General features: G+C 39.0%; 1 protein-coding gene across 4 annotated transcripts in view; it reads right to left on the bottom strand.

Moving 5' to 3' along the window:
* Window positions 1–2,846: 2,846 nt before the first annotated feature.
* The window catches only part of galnt13 (UDP-N-acetyl-alpha-D-galactosamine:polypeptide N-acetylgalactosaminyltransferase 13), a 38,248-nt gene continuing 19,608 nt past the window's right edge, over window positions 2,847–21,486 (bottom strand). For 2 of the 4 annotated variants that reach the window (XM_031743050.2, XM_039600477.1), the window contains exons 8-12: window positions 21,055–21,235; window positions 19,235–19,374; window positions 17,139–17,237; window positions 15,320–15,454; window positions 12,007–12,192 (exon numbers count right to left, since the gene is read on the bottom strand). In XM_031743050.2, the coding sequence (XP_031598910.2) occupies window positions 12,007–12,192; window positions 15,320–15,454; window positions 17,139–17,237; window positions 19,235–19,374; window positions 21,055–21,235 (741 nt within the window). Of the gene's footprint in view, window positions 6,007–11,969; window positions 12,193–15,319; window positions 15,455–17,138; window positions 17,238–19,234; window positions 19,375–21,054; window positions 21,236–21,486 lie in introns of those variants that run through there. The other 2 variants (XM_039600476.1, XM_031743051.2) reach the window with 2 other exon arrangements.

The raw sequence follows: 21,486 nt of genomic DNA, 5'->3' as shown, positions 1-21,486 counted from the left end.
CACACCAGTGCTGCAACTTAAAGAAATACTTCCTTTGCACTGATTTGATTTTGCTGGTGACACAAATACTACTGTAAACCTAAGGTACTTTTATAGTGCTTATCTCTTATCCTTGGCTTCTAAATAAAACATTACAAAACACGAAGGAATTATTTAAGCAAACAGTCTCAAGAATAATAGGGACTTTGTTGTGTAAAATGGGGGAATTAGACATGGTGTAATATGGTCTTGGGTCTCTAGATAAAACCACCTATTTATACAGTATTTCCTGAGCATAAAAAAGCCCATGATTTAAATAGCTGTCTTCATGATGAGGATGTTCTACCTTCAAGAGCAACAGAAAGCTGCAGACAGCAACAGATAAGGCTTCCATTAGGGCTATTGTTTTAAAGCATCTCACCCCTTAATGGACCCTCCTGGTGTGCCCACAAACCCGCTATCTTATCCTCACAGGGCCCGTTAACCAGCTTGGGTTTCGCTTCCTACAGGTGTGAGACTGTCTGAAACCACAGTCAGTCCCCTCAGGGCAGCTGCTGGGAGTGCTGGGAGGCACTGATGTTTTGTCAGCCCCACAACAACAACTGTTAATACCTCTGCAGTGGGCACCTTAGAGAGCTTTGAGACATACTGATCAAAAAGCTACCATAAGTGAGGACAATGAAAATGTACAGTATATCTGCTAAGAGTGTTTATCATTTTAAAAAAGACTTCTTTTTTTTTTACCCACTATGTCTAATGAGACTTTAAGTACAAATAGTTTGTTTTCTTTTTAATTTTATGCTTAAATGGTTATTCTTTCTTTTATTTGGTGAAAAAATGAAGACTTACACCAATCTCATGACTGTACTTTAAATGTGAAGCTGAGCAGAAACAAGGAACATCAGCACACCCAACACAGTCAATATACACTGTTGATCTATTTGTATATTTTTTGTACAAATAGTTACAAATATCTTTGTGCGGACTTTGTTCTGGATTTTACTTAGAGCCAAGACATCTCTATGAGGCTGTCAGGTTTTATTCAATGCCCCTCTTTGAGCGTGATCCTGCCAGAGGTTTCTTCCTGTTATATAAAAAAAACAAATTTAATTGTTTTGCTGGATTAATCATGCTATACCCAACAAGTTAAAAAGTTAGCTTCAGAGAGTCTTTGTTTCATGTAGATGTGAGAAAGGTGTTGAGACTCACATACTTGTTAACACCATATCTAATCAGCCAATCACAGCCAGTGAATTTAGGCAAGTAGTCAAGGACAGGATGATCTGCTGATGTTCAAACCGAGCATCACCAAGGGGAAGAGATGTCATCTGAACATGGCGTTGTTGTTGGCACCAGGTTGGCTGAAATTACGAATGTACTGGAATTTTCCCGCACAACCATCTCTGGGGTTTAGCAAGAATGGATCAAAAAGAGAAAACACCAAGTGAGCGGCAATTCTCTGGTCCAATGTCAAACTGGAACATGACAGTTCATTGTACTTAAACGGCCTTCATAGGCACCTGGTTACAATCTAATATATCTCATGTGGTGGAATGAGGAAGTTGCATCATTGATGTGCAGCAAACAAATCTACGCAATAGCAAATTCAATTAGTTCGCAAGGCAAAAGTGGGTACTAGTCAAGTCTAACTTACTGTGTAAAGCAGTGGTTCTTAACCTGGGTTCGATCGAACCCTAGGGGTTCGGTGAGTCGGTCTCAGAAGTTCGGCAGAGCCTCCGCTGTGACATGCACGGCTCATTTTGTGCACCAGTAAAAAACATATCTATGTCTTGAATTTGAAAAAAATCATATTTTATTTTTCACTAAAGAGGTTCAGTGAATGTGCATATGAAACTGGTGGGGTTCGGTACCTCCAACAAGGTTAAGAACCACTGGTGTAAAGTGATGAGTGTAAGGATGTTCGTCAACATGTTCAAATCGTTTTCTAATTCCCACGTTCTGTGCTAACGAGTGGCAGCATATATTGTGCTGGATAAAAATGCCCATTTCAAACACATTTACAGTGAGCAAGGTGTTTTATGCCATTTTTAGTCGTTTTACTAGTTTTTAGTTGGGTGACTACACTGATACCAGCTGTTCTTGAAAGTATTATCATGATTTGCTATGAAGTCTATTATGAAGCCTGCTTTGATAGCTATAATAGAAGAAGGTGGAAATGCTACCTTAGTGTTATATCATGGTGGCCACTGGACTGTGGGCAGCACTTTGGAAATCCTGGTTCCAATCAATAAGCCTGACATTTATTGAATAAGTCATCAAGACATTTTTTTCTGATTCCAGCTTCTGAAATGTGCAGACTTGCTGTTCACACAACTTTGCCTGTAAGAGGTTTGAGTATAGAAAACAAATATTTAAAATATATGCTGTCCTTTTCAACAACTTAAGGCTTCAAGGCTAAGCCATTAATTAATCAACTGAACAAAAATCAGAGAAATGAATGAATATTTCAAATAATTAGTAAAGTTGTATAATTCATGACGTCCAGTGTCTGCTGGGTATTCTGCTAGCTTTATTTTTTCAAAGCTTTGTTCAAAAAGAACAATTTTGCGTCTCAGACTTTTTCAGAGTCACCTGAAAGGTCAAGCCTTCTGTGATTAAACGTACACAGAATAATGACAAACTCCTTTACACATAAAGCATTAAACCAAAAACTAACATTCATTACAACGTAACTCTTATAGTATCCTGTTGTATTGGTGTTTTTTTCTAGCTCATAATAAAAGAGACGGTACAATTTGCTACATTTGAAAAGCACAGAGTAACCCCGGGTAATGAGATGTACGGGAGGCCTTAAAAGCTTATTAATCAACCGTATATTTTGGTGCGACAAGCTGTCAGGTGCTCAACAGTGAAGCTAATCGTTATTTTATGTTCAGAAGTTTTATTTTTTCTACAAAAAGGCAAAATGTACAAACAGATGACAAATGTGCAACCCACACATTGAAACATTACATTCCTGTTCTAACACCATGCACTTTAAGATAATGAAAAACAATAAATGTGTGTGCGTAATATCAAAGAGGTCACTGAATTTCAATCTGAATGCCAAGCAGGCACTTGGCATCAGTTCAGTATTCAAGCAGCATGGGCAGTATACCCCCCACCCCACCCCTCATGTACTTAGTCCTTCAGGTTGTCTCTGAATTGGTTTTTGTGGGACCAATGAGGATTTCCAAAACACACAATTTCAAAACCCAGTGTCAGCACTGTTTTTATTACTTCCAAGTCTATCCAGTGATTTTGTTTAATCATCATTTAATATGTTTTGCAAGAATATTCCAGTTTTACAGCATCTTAGAAAAATAATTGGTTCTGTATATATAACAACAATGGGTGCTAGATACATCTGAACAGCATTATGTACAATACAATTTGTTTGCCGAATGTGGTGAAAGATATCTGTAAAGGTAACGATGAGTACTGATATACTTCATATTCACTTAATGCTATGATCAAGACTTTGTATCATTTATTTATGAGATATGATAATTATTTAATATCAATAAGCTGCAATATTTTATCTCAAACCATCCTTTTCAAACAGAAAACGAATCAACCATCCAAAATCACTAAAAACCAAACATGTAACAACTTTTATAAAGAAAGATTTGCACCCAGATATGTCATGATTTCTCCAGTGGAAAGAATTTGAAATGTTTTGGAAACTGACTTAAAAATAATCTTTTTGATGTAATGATGTTTTGATAGCTATAATATTACAGTGTGATTTTCTCAAAAGTACCTGTTAAAATTTACATTCATTCAAAATGTATCACTTGTATTTCTAGTCCAACACCAACATCATATTTCTCATCACCTGTAATAGATTAACTTCCATGATGTAATTCCTGTTGGAGTAATATGGAACATCAACAGCTGCATCAGTTAACAACAGTCCTGGAATTTCAAAGATATGTTTCAGGTATAGAGCTGTGCAAAAGTCTTGAGTTGCCCCTCATCTCCTTTTGCTTTGCATCCAAAGTAGTTAGAGTTTCTTGCAATTTTTAAAGTGGTCTTGAGCAATAATTATCAATAGAATGTCTTTAAAATTTTGTCTTTGGACATTGACTGCTTTTTTTTTACTAATTTCAGACAAGTTATTGTACCTGACCATTTTCAGACTAATGTTTTGGGGGGATTTTGCAGTTTTTGGGGGTTTTTTTGTCAATCCACTTAATAATAACCTATGACTCATTCAAGCATAAGACCCTAACCCAAGGGATAAACCAGTATTGTTCCTACACATAACAGACAACTTAGCACAGAACCAACTTTAAATTGTATCTTTAGGCACTTTGTTATTAGCATTCTGTTGAAAAAAAACATATGTTTTCCCCCAATTTCTTTAAACCATCATATACTTCAACCTTCAATAGTGAGTCTCTATAGCAATCTGTAAAACAAGGTGGCGGCTCTGTCATGGTTTTGACTGCAATTCAGCCAGTATTACTGGGCGATCTTCAAAACTCATTAAAATTGATCAGATTTAGATCCCCCATCCCCAAACACACTGCCAATGTAGTAAAAGCATACCTGGATAGAAAAACACACAATGAAACACTGTCAATCATGGACTGGCGTCCCCAGAGCCCAGATCTCAACATTAATAAAGCAGCGTTGGATCAACTTGACAGAATGGAAAGACAGGCAGCCAGCATCCAAAGACGACCTTTGAATGTCTTTTAAAAAGCCTGGAGAACTATTCCTGAAGACTTCCTTATGGAAATTACAAGAAAGCTGCCTAAGAGAGTTCAGGCTATGTTGAAGAATACTAAAAACTGATTTACTTTAAAGCTCCTTAGAATTATACAAACTGTTTTGTCTTATACTGCATCTCCATGTATGTTTGCATGTCTCAATAAGGCATTGCAAATATCAAGAAGTTAAGGGTGGCTCAAGACTTTCTGCACAGTACTAGAAAGCATAACTTTAAAGAGATTAGTACAACTCTTTAACCAGGTTTAAGGGATCTTTATAAAAATGGTACTCCTCTTAAGTTAAACTGTAACAACTGATATGGGTGTCAGGGTTTCAACTGAAATTTGACTGTTCAGTTTGTTAAGGTTGGGCTTCCGTTTTCTCTCGAGCAGATTTATTACCACACAGTCTCATGAAATGTGATAACAAGACACGTCCTAAATAGCTAATGCTACAGTGGGCTTGATAAAGAAGAGGAAAAGCGTTAGTAGGTTATACAGGGCTACGACTTTATCCCTTCAGTAAATCACCTCAAGAGGGTAACACCTATCAGTGCTGATCTCCATATGTCAGTCAACAGTTGCAGTTAAAATGACCACCATGCTGCTTGAAGCATAGACACAGTAGACGCCGACATGAAAAGAGAATGAGCAGCAAACCAGTTGTTTTCTTTTACTACTGTACCTATAGTAGATACATCAATGCAGTGTCTGGATACAGTGTTGGTTATAGAATCTCAACCATTGCAAAGATGCATCTCAGAAAATGACAAATGGTCTCCTGTTTATGTTTTTCCAGAAGCTAATCAGCAGTCAGTGCAGCAGATTCACAGCTAGCAGGTGTCCATCACAGTGTGACTCCTTTGATGTGAGTGTTTTCCATGCACGACCCCATACGTCATTATCCTAGTTCAGATCTGCAAAAGTTCCCAAAGCTACAGCTCATCATATTTTTAGAAATGCATGTGCCAGTGCAGTTTATCCTCAAACCTGTGTTGAACTGTAATATGATCAAATGGAAGATAAGCCGCTGCTGCCCAGTTCTCTGCATTTCTTGGCCAGGCTGTTAAAAGCAAGAGGTGCATGATGTGTGGTAAGAGCCATCTGGTGAGGGTAAGGAAAGCCAGGACTGGTTTGGAGGAGAAGGACAGAGGAGTGAGGTGAAGAGTCAGACGCTAAGGGTCATGTTACGGAGCAGCCACTGCTGGGAACGGCTGCCATTGCAGTCTCTCAATGTGGGGACCATCTTGTCGTCCTCAGAGGGCATGTCCAAGCACTGGTTGCTATTCACATGCAGCAGAGTAAGTCGCTGGAGAGAAAAGACGAAAAACAAAACAAAAACAGGCATTTACAGCTGATGTAAATATATACACATGACATTAAACAATTACAAGTTGAAGGCCAACCTTCCCTGTGTTTTACAGTCATGTACCCTCAAAGATGCAGGTCATCACTGAGGGCATCAGGACCAGCTGCCAGTGTCTGACTGCTTCAACGGTGGTCTGAAGAAAAGCTGAATCTATGCGCATTACTCAAACCAACCCTCACAGATTCATTTTAATTACTAATTTCCCAAATTTCAGCTTTTGTTGTACCATTGACCCAGTAAATAAACTTAAGTCTGTGCTTGCACCATTTATTAAAACAATAAAAACAGAATGACAAAATAAGGAACATCAAGAGAAAAAGACTTGAATAAAAAAGGGTTACCCCTCATACAATGCATCTCTCATTGTGAAACGCTGTGGAAATCGAGGCTCCTGTCGAGGGAGAAACTTGTCATTGGCACTTTAACAAAAGGATGTTTCTGTGATTGACTGAGCTTCAAAAGCATCAACTTCTCTAGAGGTTTTTTTTTTCTTTTTTTTCCCCCAAATTCAGTGGTAATGGGAAAATGAGTTGTTTTAATGTTAAAACCACTGCAACAAACTCGCTGCAGTGTTTTCGGTTTTATCATTATGTTTAGGTTTGCAAACTCCTATATGTTCATTGAATAGCAGGTGAAGACACATCATGAACAAGTGGATTACATACAAAGTAAATGTAGACCTCTGCATACATTTGACCTTAACAAGGAGGTCTACTGAGGCGTTTTCTAGTCTTTAAAGGTGATTTTTGACCATTAAAAGTGATTATATTCTGTGTTATTTACATTTGTAATCATTGTTTACGCATCCAGAAATTACAAAGCAACTTTAAAAATGAATGTAGGGTCTGTTTATACTCTGTTTTTATCTCTGTTTTGGTCTGTGCCATCAACAAAGGAAAAGATCCGGTCCTGTAGCTCCTAATTTTCACCAACCATTCACCGCAGGCCAGAAAATCAAACCAAAGAGCTGAAATGATAGCGATGTGAGGTGATAATAATGTTTGTTCCTCTGAGTGACCCTTATCACATACATGTGGTGATCTGGTCCATTCTCACGAACAATAATAAACAGTTTTAAATATTTATTTATTCCAATTATTAAAATAACCTAGGAAAAAGATTTTATTGTTAACACTGCAGCTCATTATATTTACTTTTTGATCAAAGTGCTACAGTATAATAGGCACCATTAGTACCAGCAGTAATACTGCTGGTGCTTGTTAGCACTAACCACATCACGAATATTTATTCAACACCATGCTTGGGATAAACTGTGTTTTTATTGTTAATGCGACACATTATAGTAGCATCTTTTTTCAGAACAGATAACAAGTAACCAGGGATCATGAGGAGAGGAAAAAGGTTACAATGTGACATTAGTTGCAACAAATATCTCTACCCTAATGATTGTGTGTGCCTTAGTCAGTACACCACAATGATCGCCTCTCAGTTGCAAATTGTGTAAAATCTGATAAAAATTTTCCACTTTTGTTACTAGGGTTGCTGTAGCTCAGGGGGTAGAGCAGATCATCTACTAATCAGAAGGCTGGTGGTTCGATATCTGGCTCCTCCAGTCTGCATGCCAAATATCCTTGGACAAGATAGTAAATCCAAGTTGCTTATATGGATGGGTGAATTAGGCAAGTTTTATAAAGCACTTTAAGTGCTCAGTTAGAGTTAAAAAAAAAAAAAAAACTATATAAGAACCAGTCCATGTACTAGCAGCGTGTCACAAAAAAAACCACACAATTTGTTGCCATTTTTCAGCTGATTCAAAGATAACACAGTTTGACAGCATTACATTTTTGCACCAACAAGGTGATTTGTAAAGAGTTATTAACAGAAAACCTGGCATATTTGAGCAGGGTGCGCAGTGTGTCCTTAAAAATTTTGAGGAAACTGGACAAGTGAAGGACAAAAGAAGTGGCTACAGCAGATTCACCATATTTGAAAGTCGTGTCCTTATAAAATAGGGGGAAAAAAATCCAGCAAAGACCTGACACAAAACCAGAGAGATGCATCTGGCCATTGAACTGATCCATCTCTCGTTCACTGACACCTCATAACAAATTGTTTCTGTGGAAGGATGAGGCAGAGAAGAGAAAAGGCCAAAACATGCCAAATTATATTTATAGAGTGATAAATCCAGTTTAGAAAATTTAGGTTCAAATCATCATGAACAGAGGAGTTCAGGAGAAAGCTACAACAGGGAGTGTCTACAGTTATGTGTAAAACACGGCGGAGGATCGGTCATGGTTGAGGGTTCAATTCAGCCAGTGGTGCTAGGGACCTTGTCAAAATAGATGGAATTATTGACACAGAAAGGTAAAGTCAGACTCTGACCCACCAACAACTATAAGGCATCTGATTGGCAGCAGCTTCATTTTTCAGCGTGGTCCCAAACACACTGCAATGCAGTAAAAGCACAGAACAAAAGAAGAGCTTTGACTGTCCTTCAAGAGGCCTTGAGAATTATTCCCAAAGATTATTTTAAAAAATTACATGGAAGCTGCCTAAGACAGTTCAGCCTGTGTTAAGGAATAAAGTCAGTAACATGAAATATTGACTTTCAAGCTCGTTGCAATTGCACAAACTCTGTTGTTGCCTTATAAACTGTAAACTTTCTATGCATGTTTGCACATTTTTTGATAAATCACTGCACTTAGTTCCCTTTTTTCTAGCAAAATAAAAAGAAATAAGAGGTTGCTCTAGACTTGCACAGCATTGTATACCAGTAAAAACACCTGCACAGAACTATCAATATGAAGGTGTGTAATTGCAAAGCTTATCATTATACAAGTATTTTAATAACCTTACATTTCTCACAGTGGCTTCATTACACATCACAGGCCAAATATGCCATCATCTGCTAACTAAATGGACCGTGGGACAAGTTGGATCGGGCTCTGTCTAACTGGGCTCAGGTGACAATGACTGATTAACTGGCTTTCTTCATGAAAGACATTTTAGTAAAATAATGATGAGTGAAAACCATTAACACTCTCAGGGATCTGGTACTGTGCATACTGGCTCACTGTCACTGCCATAGCTCATCAAGACACTTAAATAGAACAGGGTCCCTGTTAATGTAATTACAGTATTCCTTCTCCTGCTCCACTCCATCGCTCCTGTCTGGTCATGTGTGATGCTTTTTGTGGAAACCAGAAAGCCTAGAAAACAGGACAAACTGGACCAGACTGGAAATAATACACCTGTTGTGATGAGCTCGAACTCAAGCACCACACAAGTGGTATGTACCACAGGAGAGAATCTGTGGCTATCTGCCACACGTCACCAGAGATAACACCCCCCACTAACAACTGTAAGAGAGCCCTCAATAGCCTTGATTAACCATTTATGTTTAAACCCTCAGTAGTAACATGCTTCCGCAATTTCATTCCTCACTTGAGTTGCTTTTCTCATCCTAATGATCACATGCAGAGGAGTAGGGGACTTGAGAGTTGGTTTGTAAAGAGAAGCAGAGCCTCTGCAGAGAAAAACAATGCCACGAGAGAAATTGGGAAAATTATGTTAGGAGCTACAAAGATGCCATGTAATATATGAAAATGTATAAGCGTATAAATGAAAACCAAAACAGAGATAGCCTCAGGTTTAGCAGTTTGCAGTTTAACACAATGTTATATTGGCATAAAAAATAAAACGCAGGTGAAAAAGTAACCTAAAAATACATCATGGCATAAAAACTGGTCATTAAGCATGATTTTTTTTCTTTTAATCCTGCAATCGAGGCATAAATCTTCATTAAAACAAGACTGTGCTTTGACTGTTAACAGAGGATATTCAGACTAATGAGCTCACGGAGACGCTCAGGCCATGTTTGATCTCAAGCTATAAAACACAAGGGCCCAACACTATCTGCCTGGATACAAAGAAGTGCAGGCAAACACAGCCATATATGCATGCACACACACACACACACACACACACACACACGTGTATATCTTTCCTGAAGTACACATTGCAGACTGCCCTACAGGGCACATTTGTTCAAACAGAGCGAGAACAAAGAGAGCAGGTGGCACACAACCTCACACACCTGTCTAAAAACAAAGGAAAAGAACAATAAGCTTGCGCTACACTAGACTTTAATTTTAAAAAGTATTTCTTTAATAGTAGTTGTAACTTAGTAGCAAAGTTCTCCCTAAACTATTGAGAAGAAGAATAAAAAAGAAGCAAAGATCAACAATTTTTTCCTAATCCAGACTGAATGAATACTACATTTTTGTGCCATGCGCAGGACATAATCATTTACAAAGCCTTTCTAAACAGCCTTAAATCATAAGGATAATATTTTTCCTTTCATTCAAAATCTAAACTTACCCCAGTGGAACATGTGGCACAAGAGAAGTATAATTTGGAAAAAAAAAAAAAAAAAAACCCATTCCATGTTCAATGAAATTACTGGAAATATGGAGGTCCTGTCCTTTGCTCATAATTATTTCATGCTTGCTTTGGGGCAGAGAAAACTCCCATCTTAGCCTCCCAGCAAACCAAGCACCGTCTCCAGAGCAAGAAACCCAGTGTGTGCACAGCTGAGACCAGCTAATTAAATGATGACCGTTTCTAACCATAACCCAGGTTGAGGAATAGCATCCTCTTTATCACCACACAGCACACTGGACTTGCTGAAAGGCAGAGAGGTTCTTGTTTTGACGTGATCTTCTGTGCTTACTGCTGGGGATCTAGATAGAGGAGTGGCTTTTTTGTGGGAGATACAAAAACAGCAGATACTTTTGTATCTCAGGACAGATTCAGCAACAGTCTCATTTGCTTTAATGGAGCCCTTCTCTTGTGTACGTGCTCCTCTCTGCTTGCTATGCTAGGAGGACGTCTGAGAGTGAACAGCAAATCAGGCCATCTAACAGCAGGTCACTATACTGCCACAACTCTGACACACACCAGCAGTCCCGGGAGCTCCTTACCCAATTTGCCCTGCTTGGACACAGAAACTGTGGCATGCTACAGTGAAATTGCTCTTTAGCGTTTTGAGAGATACAACAGTACAGGATTCTGAGGTGTTCACTCCAAATTACTCAGCAGAACAGAATTGGCTACAGAGAGAATGACTGACAGACACAAAGCCTGGAAAAGGCAGGAAAATAACAACTCCGAAATAGACAGAAATGCTGAGCTGAAGAACATTCCTCACAAAAGTATGTAAATAAGAAGGCTTAGTGGTGAAAAAACACTGATAATGGGCGTTTTTACAATGTACATGGAACACGGTGTACACAGCTGCTTTTGGCCAATAAGAGAGTGGCCTGAGCAACTACAGCCATGAAAGGTAGGTTCACAATGAAGGATCACTTCAAAAGAACTTGTAAACAATGGCGAGCCCATTTGAATAAGGCTCTGCATGCAGATAATCAGCTAAAAATAAGCACGTCCTCCATCTCGGCCATCATTCATCATGTGCAGGCAGTCCAGGGGACAGCCAGTGAATTTTCACATCAAAATAAAATATTTATTTTGGAAAATAAATGTCAATTGAGATCTAATTTAGCAAGAAGATTAGCTAAAGGTCTTCCAGATAGCATCTTATACACAGAAGCATCTTGACAGGACATCTGTCATTGCGTAATGAAGCTCTTCCCATGTCTCTGTGCACTCCCCCCTTGAAAGGTCACCAATAACAAAAAAGTGTTAATGCTTCCTAAAACACATGCACATTCAGGGTACACCTGGAAGAACCACAAATCTACTCTCACTGACAAAAATCACAAAGTCAAACATACTCTCAAAACTTGAGAAAACAGCCAAAGTTGCCTAGTAAAGCCCAAACAGGTCTAGTGAATTCTAACAGTGTGAAACTACATTGCTACAGAGCAACTATGATGACCACCAACCTCTATTCTAAGCCTAACTTGTGCTAATCTGCTCACCTCAGGCCCCCCGTAGCCCCCAAGAGCAGACTTGAGTTTAGAGAAAATAATCCGTGGGACTGAAGTAGAGGTGTCTAGCGACCTCCAGACGAGTGTAGTTGTGGAGGATCCACGACTGTATTGGACTGTTGTTACAGTACTCCACAGTGGGGCCATAGGTGCCGTCCTCCAGACGGCCGATGGTCAGACATGATTGGGTGATGATGTGGAGGAAGGTGTGCTTCTGCAGTGAGCCAGGAGGGAAAAGGGACAGATGGTTTTCAAGGTAAGTCACAGAGTCATAAAGTAATTCTTAAACTGATGCGTCTGTTCTTTGCAATAAACTTTCCCAGACACTGACTAAATGTCTGAGGTTATTTAGGCCATTTCTTATTTTATTTAGTTATTAGATAGACCATATTTAAGTGATCAGGGTAATGTTTCAAATTATTCATGTGGCTATTGGCTCAGTCACCCACACAAAAAGGTAACAGGATGGCAACCTCCTTGCAAGAAATCAGTAGCAACAATCACTTGTAGGCAGATCTCATTGATGTGGACAGATTTCCAACACGTTAAAATCTGTCTCCATTTATCAATCTGAGTGCGTTTGCACCAATAAGCGCTTGCCCACTGAAAGTTTTCTGGTTATATTCCTATATAAAAGCAAGCAGAGTGCCAGAGTGTCATTCTTTAGTTAAACTGCCATTCTGCAGCAACTACATCACAGTTTAATGTTTAATATAAATGTGCCATATTCTGCTGATTTATCACAGTTAATCCCTCTGTTGTCACAGATTGCATGTAACTGCCAACTTGACCTCATTCAATGGCACACTGTTGACAGACTGATAGGAGACCCACTTATTTTTAATCGACATCTTGATGCACAAAGTTGCTTTGAGGTCAGCAACTGACTGCAAGTAGTTGCAGGCCTGGTTGCTGTCGCCAAAGCAACCACTGAAACCAATCTCCTTGACTTTCAAAACCCCTGAGAAAATGACCACATCAACAATTTGAACATATCCTTAAAATAAGGCAGACAACATTTGCCAAATTAGCACAATACAAATAAAATTTTTTTTGTAATTTATAAAAAGAGATGGACAATGAAAAAAAAAGTTAGATATTTAGTAAAAACATGTCATCTATGTGCTAATTGGTGGCAGGGCGTGGTCGGCGGTGCCGCGACAGGAAAAGCGTACCCAGCTGCGCGGCATCGCAATCACGCCTCGCCAACTTAAGATCAGTGTAGAGTCCTGTTGTGGTGTTGCTGTTGTTGTTGGTATGTGGCTGGCAGCTGGGAAGCTGAGCCGACTTGTGTGAACTTCAAGCGTAATAAAGAATGATCAAGAGTGGTGAAACGTGGTCGTGTCATGCCTCTTACCTGCCACATAATTATAACAGGAATTTGAGTGTATCTATTTGGTTCTACTATTTTACTCCCTAATACAGCCTGTGGCTTAGTGTGCTTCACTTGTAAATAGCTACTCATTCAATATGCCAATCCATGCCTCAAACTCTGTATCTCCAATAAACTCATTACTTGCATTTTGCTGCAATAGTTCAAGTGTGAATTAAATAACGATTAGCTCAAATATTTTAAGTCTTAAAAAAATAAAGAACATTTTGGGGGCTCTTAAGCCAGAAAACTGGCTGAAAAAAAAAGTTTAAAAACTACAGTAATTAGACAGCAAAGTAAAAAAGGACAAATAAATTGGTGAAAACTTCAGCGCACTTATAAATTTTGGCTATCATGTGTTTGAGTGGGATATCCATATGAGGGAAAGCACAGTAAATAGAACTTATTACTGGCTGAAGCAGCAGAGTAGGTGAAAAGGAAAGAGGGATGTCGGTCACAACTGTAAATGAATACAGGAGGAATATGGAAAAGCCAGGTATTTCTGTGAAAGTGAAACTGATGACCAGATGAAATGTTAATGGTACTGTAGTCATCCAGGATTCAGTCCCTGTCAGTCACACCTGGGCTAAAAATAACACCGGCCACTGACAGCGATGAAACCCCAGAGCTGTTTACAACAGAGACCGGTCCTCTTCGTTATGAATTATTCATTTTATTCTCTTTTTTCCATTTTAAGAAAAGCACACAGAGAACAAAGTGTAATGAAAGGATTTCTCCATGGATTTGTTCAATGCTCGATGGAAAGGCCTCTGAGCTTCCTCACTTTGTCATATCGACATGTCAGTGATAGGACATCTCAATCACTCATAGACAACTCTGCATGCGACGCTGCATCGTCTAACCATCTCCCAGAGGATTAAAAATGCATAAATTGTTCATATAAAAATGCTTTTTGAGTTGTGTAATCCATAATGTATTTTGAGTTCTGAGGAAATAAGGCTTGAGAAGAACATTTCGTTTTCCTATGAGATTCAAAATGTCTTTCTGTTTCCTGCCCACAACATCTGTTTCTTCATTTGACTGAATATCAAAAATGCAAGCCTATTACCGCTTGCATACCCAGGAATATTAAGTAAAGTGAAACCCTGGTGTTCGATATGCAGCGTCTAGCTTTGTCGATTTTTGGTATTTTCTAATTCAGTGCAACAGCAAAACAAAGGAAAAGACTTTGATACACAAATATGTACAAACATATACCTGTAATGAGCCATAGAGCTAAAAAAATATACATAAGGTTATTATTTTTTCACCATTTTGCACCTAATGCATGCAATCATTTTTCTTTGATATTTGTAGGTGATACTTGTGTTTTGGGTTTTTTTTTGGGGGGGGGTTATAGGTTAGACTTGAGTTTCTCTCTGTGATGTAAATTATTTGGTGACTTGATTGTTCTGCTGCACATAAGATAATTAAATCACTGCTGCACATACAATATATTTTTATACAATATATAAAAGGATAAATGGCAATGCATGATCCCAGGTCACGAATGTAGGAAAAGGTTTTCAGTACACATCCAAAAAATATATATATATTTACATAAACGATCTACCGTACTAACCACTAACCACACACTCCTACTCACAATACTAAATCACAATGTGGCACTTCAGGAGGGACAAATTGAACAGCTTACCTCAAAATCATATTCCCACTTGCCAACATACTACATAATGAGACGAGAAAAGAGAAACAGCTGCTGGGTTGAAATAGCAACTCAACTTCCTGGTGCTTTAAAAAAAACAACACACAGCACCATCTTGTGGCAGAAAACAGTCATTCTAATTTCCCACGACCAAAAATCCTCGGTGTCCTATTGGCTCATGAAATTACCTTTTGACAGGTAAAGGTACAAACATTAAATTGAGGAACAGGGGAAAAGAATGGCCACTTGCTTTAGAACCCTTATTTTGAATTATTTGGTTCCTACAGGGGCCACAGATCCTACCTCAGCATCGTACTCAAACATCTGATTGCCCTTCATGTGGTGACACTTGAGCATGACAACAGGCCCGTTGAGGCGGGAGACATCCAGGCAGAGGTCATCTGTTCTGATTTCTTTATCCGCAGTGTACGAGAATACCTGCAGAAAGAGGTTTTTATTAAACTCTTGAAAAACATCAGTAACACCAACATCACAAAAAATACAAACAACAGTATTGTAAGGGTTTTTAGTGATACATGACTAAACTGTACCTCTTTTTTGTTTTTTTTATTTACACTCTAGAGCTGTACTTTATTGGGTATTTCCAGGATGTTCTACAGATATTTTTTGTACAAGACTGGACAGATATTCTGTCTTGTGTGCTGCAGAAAAAAACTATAATGAGACTCAAGTATAAAGAATACTGATTGGACCAAAGCGAATTCTGGGCTAAAAATTAACACTGGACTTCAGAAATGAGAGAGAGAGAAAGCATTGTACTGAAAATCTGCCCATTGACTTAGAAGTTGGAGATTAACACACTCCTCGCTTCCAACCTGAAGTCAAGTTTTTGAGCAAGATAATGTACTGCTAGAGGCTGCACTTTAAAATTAAGTACACCCCATGATTTAGTAGCTTGGAGAACCACCTTTAGCAGCAATAATTTGAAATGACTGTTTTTTGTATGACTTCATCATTCTCTCTGTGGGGAAATTGAAGCATTTGTTTCTGCGCAGCTCTCTTAAGGTCCTGCCATAACATTTCAGTCAAGTTGAGGTCTGATTTGACTGGACCATTGCAACACCGTGATTATTTTATTTTTCAGTTCTTCTGCTGCAGATTTGCTGCAGTGCTTGGAGTCATTGACCTACTGCAGGGGTGGGCAATTCCAGGCCCCGAGGGCCGGTGTCCCTGCAGGTTTTAGATGTGTCCTTGAACAACACAGCTGATTTAAATGGCTAAATTACCTCCTCAACGTTATCCAGAGGCCTGGTAATGAACCAATCATGTGATTCAGGTGTGTTGACCCAAGGTGAGATCTAAAACCTGCAGGATACCGGCCCTCGGGGCCTGGAATTGCCCACCCCTGACCTACTGCATGACCCAGGCTTTAGCTGTCAAACAGATGGCCTCACATTTGACTCTAGAATACTTTGATACGGAGAATGGCTCATGGTCGACTGAATGACTACAAGGCGCCCAGGTCCTGTGGCTGCAAAACAGGGTCAAATCATCTACCGTGCTTGACAGCTGGTATGACGTATTTGTACTAATGTGTCGTGTTTAGGTTTTACTAAACATGGTGCTGTGCACCTCCAGTCTTGTTCAAGAAGTCCTGTGCTTTGTTCAGATACAATTTTGCAAACTAAGCCATGCTGCCATACTCTTTTTAAAGAGAACAGGTTTTCCCAACAAGTCATCCAATCAAGCTTGATTAGTTCACGCTAATTGTACCATCATGAACTTTAACATGCTAATTGAAGCCTGGATGGTCTGAGATGTAGTTCTTGGGATTGTGCTTTTAATATCTTTAAGTATTACATGCCCTGACCTTGGAGTAAATTTGCTGAGATGTCTACTCCTGGGAACATTGTGTTAACACCTAAATGGTCCAGATCAGCAAACTGCAAATTATAGAGGTGCTCACACCTGCTAATGATCAATTAATCAAGTACGTTTAGTTAGCAACACCTGGCTGCTACCCAAGTAGAACACTTAAGGCTGTGCTTAGTTTCATTCAGATTTAAAGTTACATTTGCAAATATTGTAATATAGACAATAGTATTTCTTTTCACAATTAAGTATAATGTTCTAAATACAGTATTTACTGTTATCTCCTCACCTGGTTTCCACCCATCCCGTGGCAGTTGAAAAAGCCAACCTTCTCGTTCTCCTTTCTCCCCATGTTGTCCATACACTGGTTGGTCTCAACATTTCTGATCTATAGACAGGAAGTTCATATTTACAAATATGAAGTACAAGTTTAAGACTTCAGTGTTACAAAGTTAATAAAGTGTTACATCATAGCATTTTATTTATGTTTCTTTTGACAACAGCTAGGCTACAGGAACAGAAAAAACATAAATTACCAGAATAATGAGGTCCCATTTAATACATCAATAAAAATTATTCTTTTCTAAGTCTTTGTTTTTTGTCCTCCCTCATTGTTTGAATTCTGCATCCAAGGATCTCTTATACAAATTGATTATCAATCACTACATCTTAAATATTGCCTTCCAAAGAAATTAATCTGTTAATATATAATCAGCAACAGCATTTTAGTTCACTCAGTTGTACTGAGTATCTTTAGGGTTTAATGAGTTTCTTAATTAACCTTTTAAACCCAAATGTATTATATTTGATCCATGAGTTTTGGAAACATATACATCAGTGTTTTTTTTCCTCACAAAACAGCAAAATAATTTGCACAATATATTTTTAATAATTTATTTTTTTAGTTTTTATTTTTAGTCAGAAGGTTTAATAATCACTCAATTATCAAAAATTTTTAATTTTCTGGCAATTATTTCATGGTTCAGGCTTTAAAGGGTTAAAAAAAATAACATATTTCCTGGCATTTGACAAAATAATCATATAAGTAAATAACAGAGAATAATCTTAGTTGCCACCCCAGGTTTGCAAATATTGCAGCATGTCTGAATTGCTTCACCTTAATAAGCTAGATGCTAATGCCACTAATGCTGAAACTACTTTAAATGCAAGTCACAGATTTAATGATGCTTCCTTTTAGGAAACTGGAAAAAGTTTGTCACCATCTTCCATAAATGCTATAGCTAAAATCACATATATACCACATCACTGAGTTAATTTAGTCCAACCTCTACTCGTTATATCCACTTTTAAAGATGAAACTGAGCTAAGTTGACTGCACACTTCTCAATAAGCAATTATCACAGCTCCTACTGACATCCAGTCAACTCAGCTATCTAATGAACTCCTACATTCACAGAGCTAAAGCGGAGCTGACTATGTATGTTGCCTAAGCCATTACCATGCCTATGATGCAGGAACGGAATGGCATTCATAATAATTAAGTGATATAAAACCTAATGGTTCCGGCTGTTAAAGAAAGGCTGACTGTGTGTTATGGGGGATGAGAATCAGCCAGAAGTAGTCTGGTATAGAGGAAAATAGGAGAAAAGGTGCTGCAGTGGCTAAAGGGAGATAGAGAAAACCAGTTTTTACTGCAGTATAGGAGAGCAGTGCAAAGGAGAGAAAAAAGTCCCCTCATCCTCAGCTGTATGAATGTTAGAGGATTACAACCTCATTTCACACTCAGTTCGTAGACTGACATTACTTTTACATGACCTCCATCCATCTCCAGATAGCACGGTCCATGTTAGCACTGAGATGACCCCCGCTTCAATGCTTCCCACACAAAGCTATGTTCATCAAGAAGCTGATTGTGGTCACTTTAAAAAAGCGAGAGGGAAATAACTAAAACATCTCTCTTAAAATAAGCTGTGTCAAAACTGTAAATTAGTAGTTATCAAACCATACTACCTCCTTACAATTTCTACCCATTAACAATCCTAAGAAAAATCAGATTTTTAAGGTAGGTGCTTGGAAACAGTCTTTCTTTGTTTTTTAAAGAGCAGAATACAAAACTATTTAGAATGCATACATGAGCTTTATCTCACTGCCTCAACATGTGAAGGGGATCAATACCGACTGCTTTAACAGCCACACGTCTGTTTATTATGCACGTTCAATACAAACTTGGTTGTTTGTTTTTCAGCTTTTTTTTAAGCCTTTCCCAGATCCTGATATTTTCAGGCTGTATCTCAGAGATATTGTCTTTCTGAAAGAAAATGAAAAAAATAAGCCCAGGCGCTAAAAGGATATATCTGACTGAATGCAGAAGGAGCCGGTGTATGCGATACATTATAGAAGATTAGAGTATAAGAGAGCTCATACTTCACCAAGAGAGTAGTATCTTCTTGGGATCTGGGAGTCTGGGTAGATGTTCTCTAGATACCAGGAAAACGGTTTGCACTTTAAGGCCTCACGGAGGGCTTTGCGAGAGGAGACGTCTCCGTACTCCACCCGCATCACGCCTGCAAATGAAATGTCAAGACAGGGAATGCAGCCATATGTATCAGTGAACATCATCCGTCACATTAAGAGCCACATTTTCTGCTCTGAAAATAGGATGGTTCTGTTTCTTTGCACCACCGAGACCAGACACCAGGGGGAACCTTTATGAAGGAAAAACAAAACGCTTTACCTGAAAATATCCCAATCATAATGTTAGCCTGCAATCCCATTTACAAACAGCGTAATGTGGAAGATGCATCTCCTTCAACTGCGTACAAGTGCAAAAGCTGTGCAATAACTGTGGGCCATGATGTAAGTCACTTTAGCCAAATGTGAACTGCCTGATGTATCAGCGTTGATGAAACTAAAGACTGAGAAAGGATTAGACAGCGACTGGGCACAGACACTTACAAACACATTAGACAGATGGTTTCTTCCTAGAGTGCCGCTTAAGGACTCGTAGCTTGAATGCAGATAGACTCAAGGTGGTAATTTAATATGAAAGAGCATGATTGCAATGAGGGAAAATAGAGGACAGCTTTCAAAAACCAGTCAACATGTAAGACGTATAGCACTGTACTGTATCTATCTATCACACAGGACTAAGATATTGCAAACAGCTTACCAATACCAATAGTATCTCAGGCTTTAATGTGGGAAACAGAAATATCAAGTTGGCAGATAAAAGCAGTGAGCTGAAGGCTACTTTTCTCTTCCTCTCTTTTTTTCCTATCTGCGGGGGCTAAGCATCACATGTTATAGATCATGATGAATAGCCTCTTAGATCCAGTGCAGAGGAAGGACAAGGAAAGGGGTACACTTTTAATAGGATCACTAGATGCCACTCCCAAATTCAGCCTGAGCAACATACTGTGTTCTTCTGCACCAATAAGGGAGGTCTGGCAGCAGCACAACCCAGATCATTCTCCCTAATGTCCTGGAGGAACAGACAGTCATCGCGGGGCCACAATACACAGAGAAACTCATCCATCACAGCCCTGGCTCTGTCTGCACACATGCCCGTGGAGAATCCTGCCCGACTGAGAGGAAGAGAAGGTCACAATTTGTGCCGTAAGATCGAAAGATTACGGATGATCCCTTATAGGTTGGCTGGCATCTAAAACAGTTAACCAGAGATTTCCGGGATACCGCTCCCTGCAAAAGGGTAATCACATTACTAAGTCGACAGATGGAGGGGTACTCATCTCTCAATCTGCACAGTCGTATTGTTCTAGTTTGTCCGTATGTGTTTGAGCTCTGTTTGAAAGATGGCCGTTCGTGACTAATTTCTGAACCCAAGTTCAAGAGAGCACTAAAGAAATGTATCTGAGAGAAGGAATTAATTAATCCCAATTTGAGGATGGCAAAGCTGTGTTAAATTCAAATATAAAAGTAAAAGAAAATGTACATTTGCATAAGAATAAAAAAAGAACCTTGCAAGAGAATGAAAGACTAAAATGGAAGAGACATGTCTTTCCTTTTCACACCAATTTGCTAAATTAACCACACTGGGGTAACCACACAGGGGTCCAGCAATGAGGTTTGTTCACATCTTCCTTTAACCAGCAGTGCACACTGAAACTTTTTTTTATAACATGTAAAATTCGCAGAGCTGATTTAAACTCTTGGTCTTCAGCTCTCTGCATCATTTCAGTGGCTGAGAGTAGTAGTGACATGGTAGCAGTTTCATTGCTCTGTACCTGGTGATATGATATAAAAGAAGTCTTTGAAATCATCCATCCAGACTTCGGCCAGGCGCCTGTTGTTCTTGTTGATGACTTGGCCCGTTCCTCCAGGGAAACTGTATGGGGTGGCCTTCCGGAAAACATGGCCCACGTGTGAACATGTTACAATTTCCAAGGAGCCACCGCATTGCCAAATCTGCAAGCGTAGAGACAAGGCAGATTTATGTAGTATGTGACAGGAAAGCAGACAAACAGGCTGGATACAAACTGATGAAACAGTCAGTGAATGCCTGTTCCCTTTGTTCTACCCCCTTGATGCTTAGGTGACCTACATAAATGATAACGTTTGTTACCAATAAAAAGATTTGCTCTTAAATTTTAACAGCGTACCAACGTACCACACACACACTTACTGCAGATCTGTTTGTGACTAGATGCTGCAGCTCA

Source organism: Oreochromis aureus, linkage group 16 (assembly GCF_013358895.1).
Source record: "Oreochromis aureus strain Israel breed Guangdong linkage group 16, ZZ_aureus, whole genome shotgun sequence".
Taxonomy (NCBI): Eukaryota; Metazoa; Chordata; class Actinopteri; order Cichliformes; family Cichlidae; genus Oreochromis; species Oreochromis aureus.
This window is presented reverse-complemented; position numbering and strand designations above follow the sequence as displayed.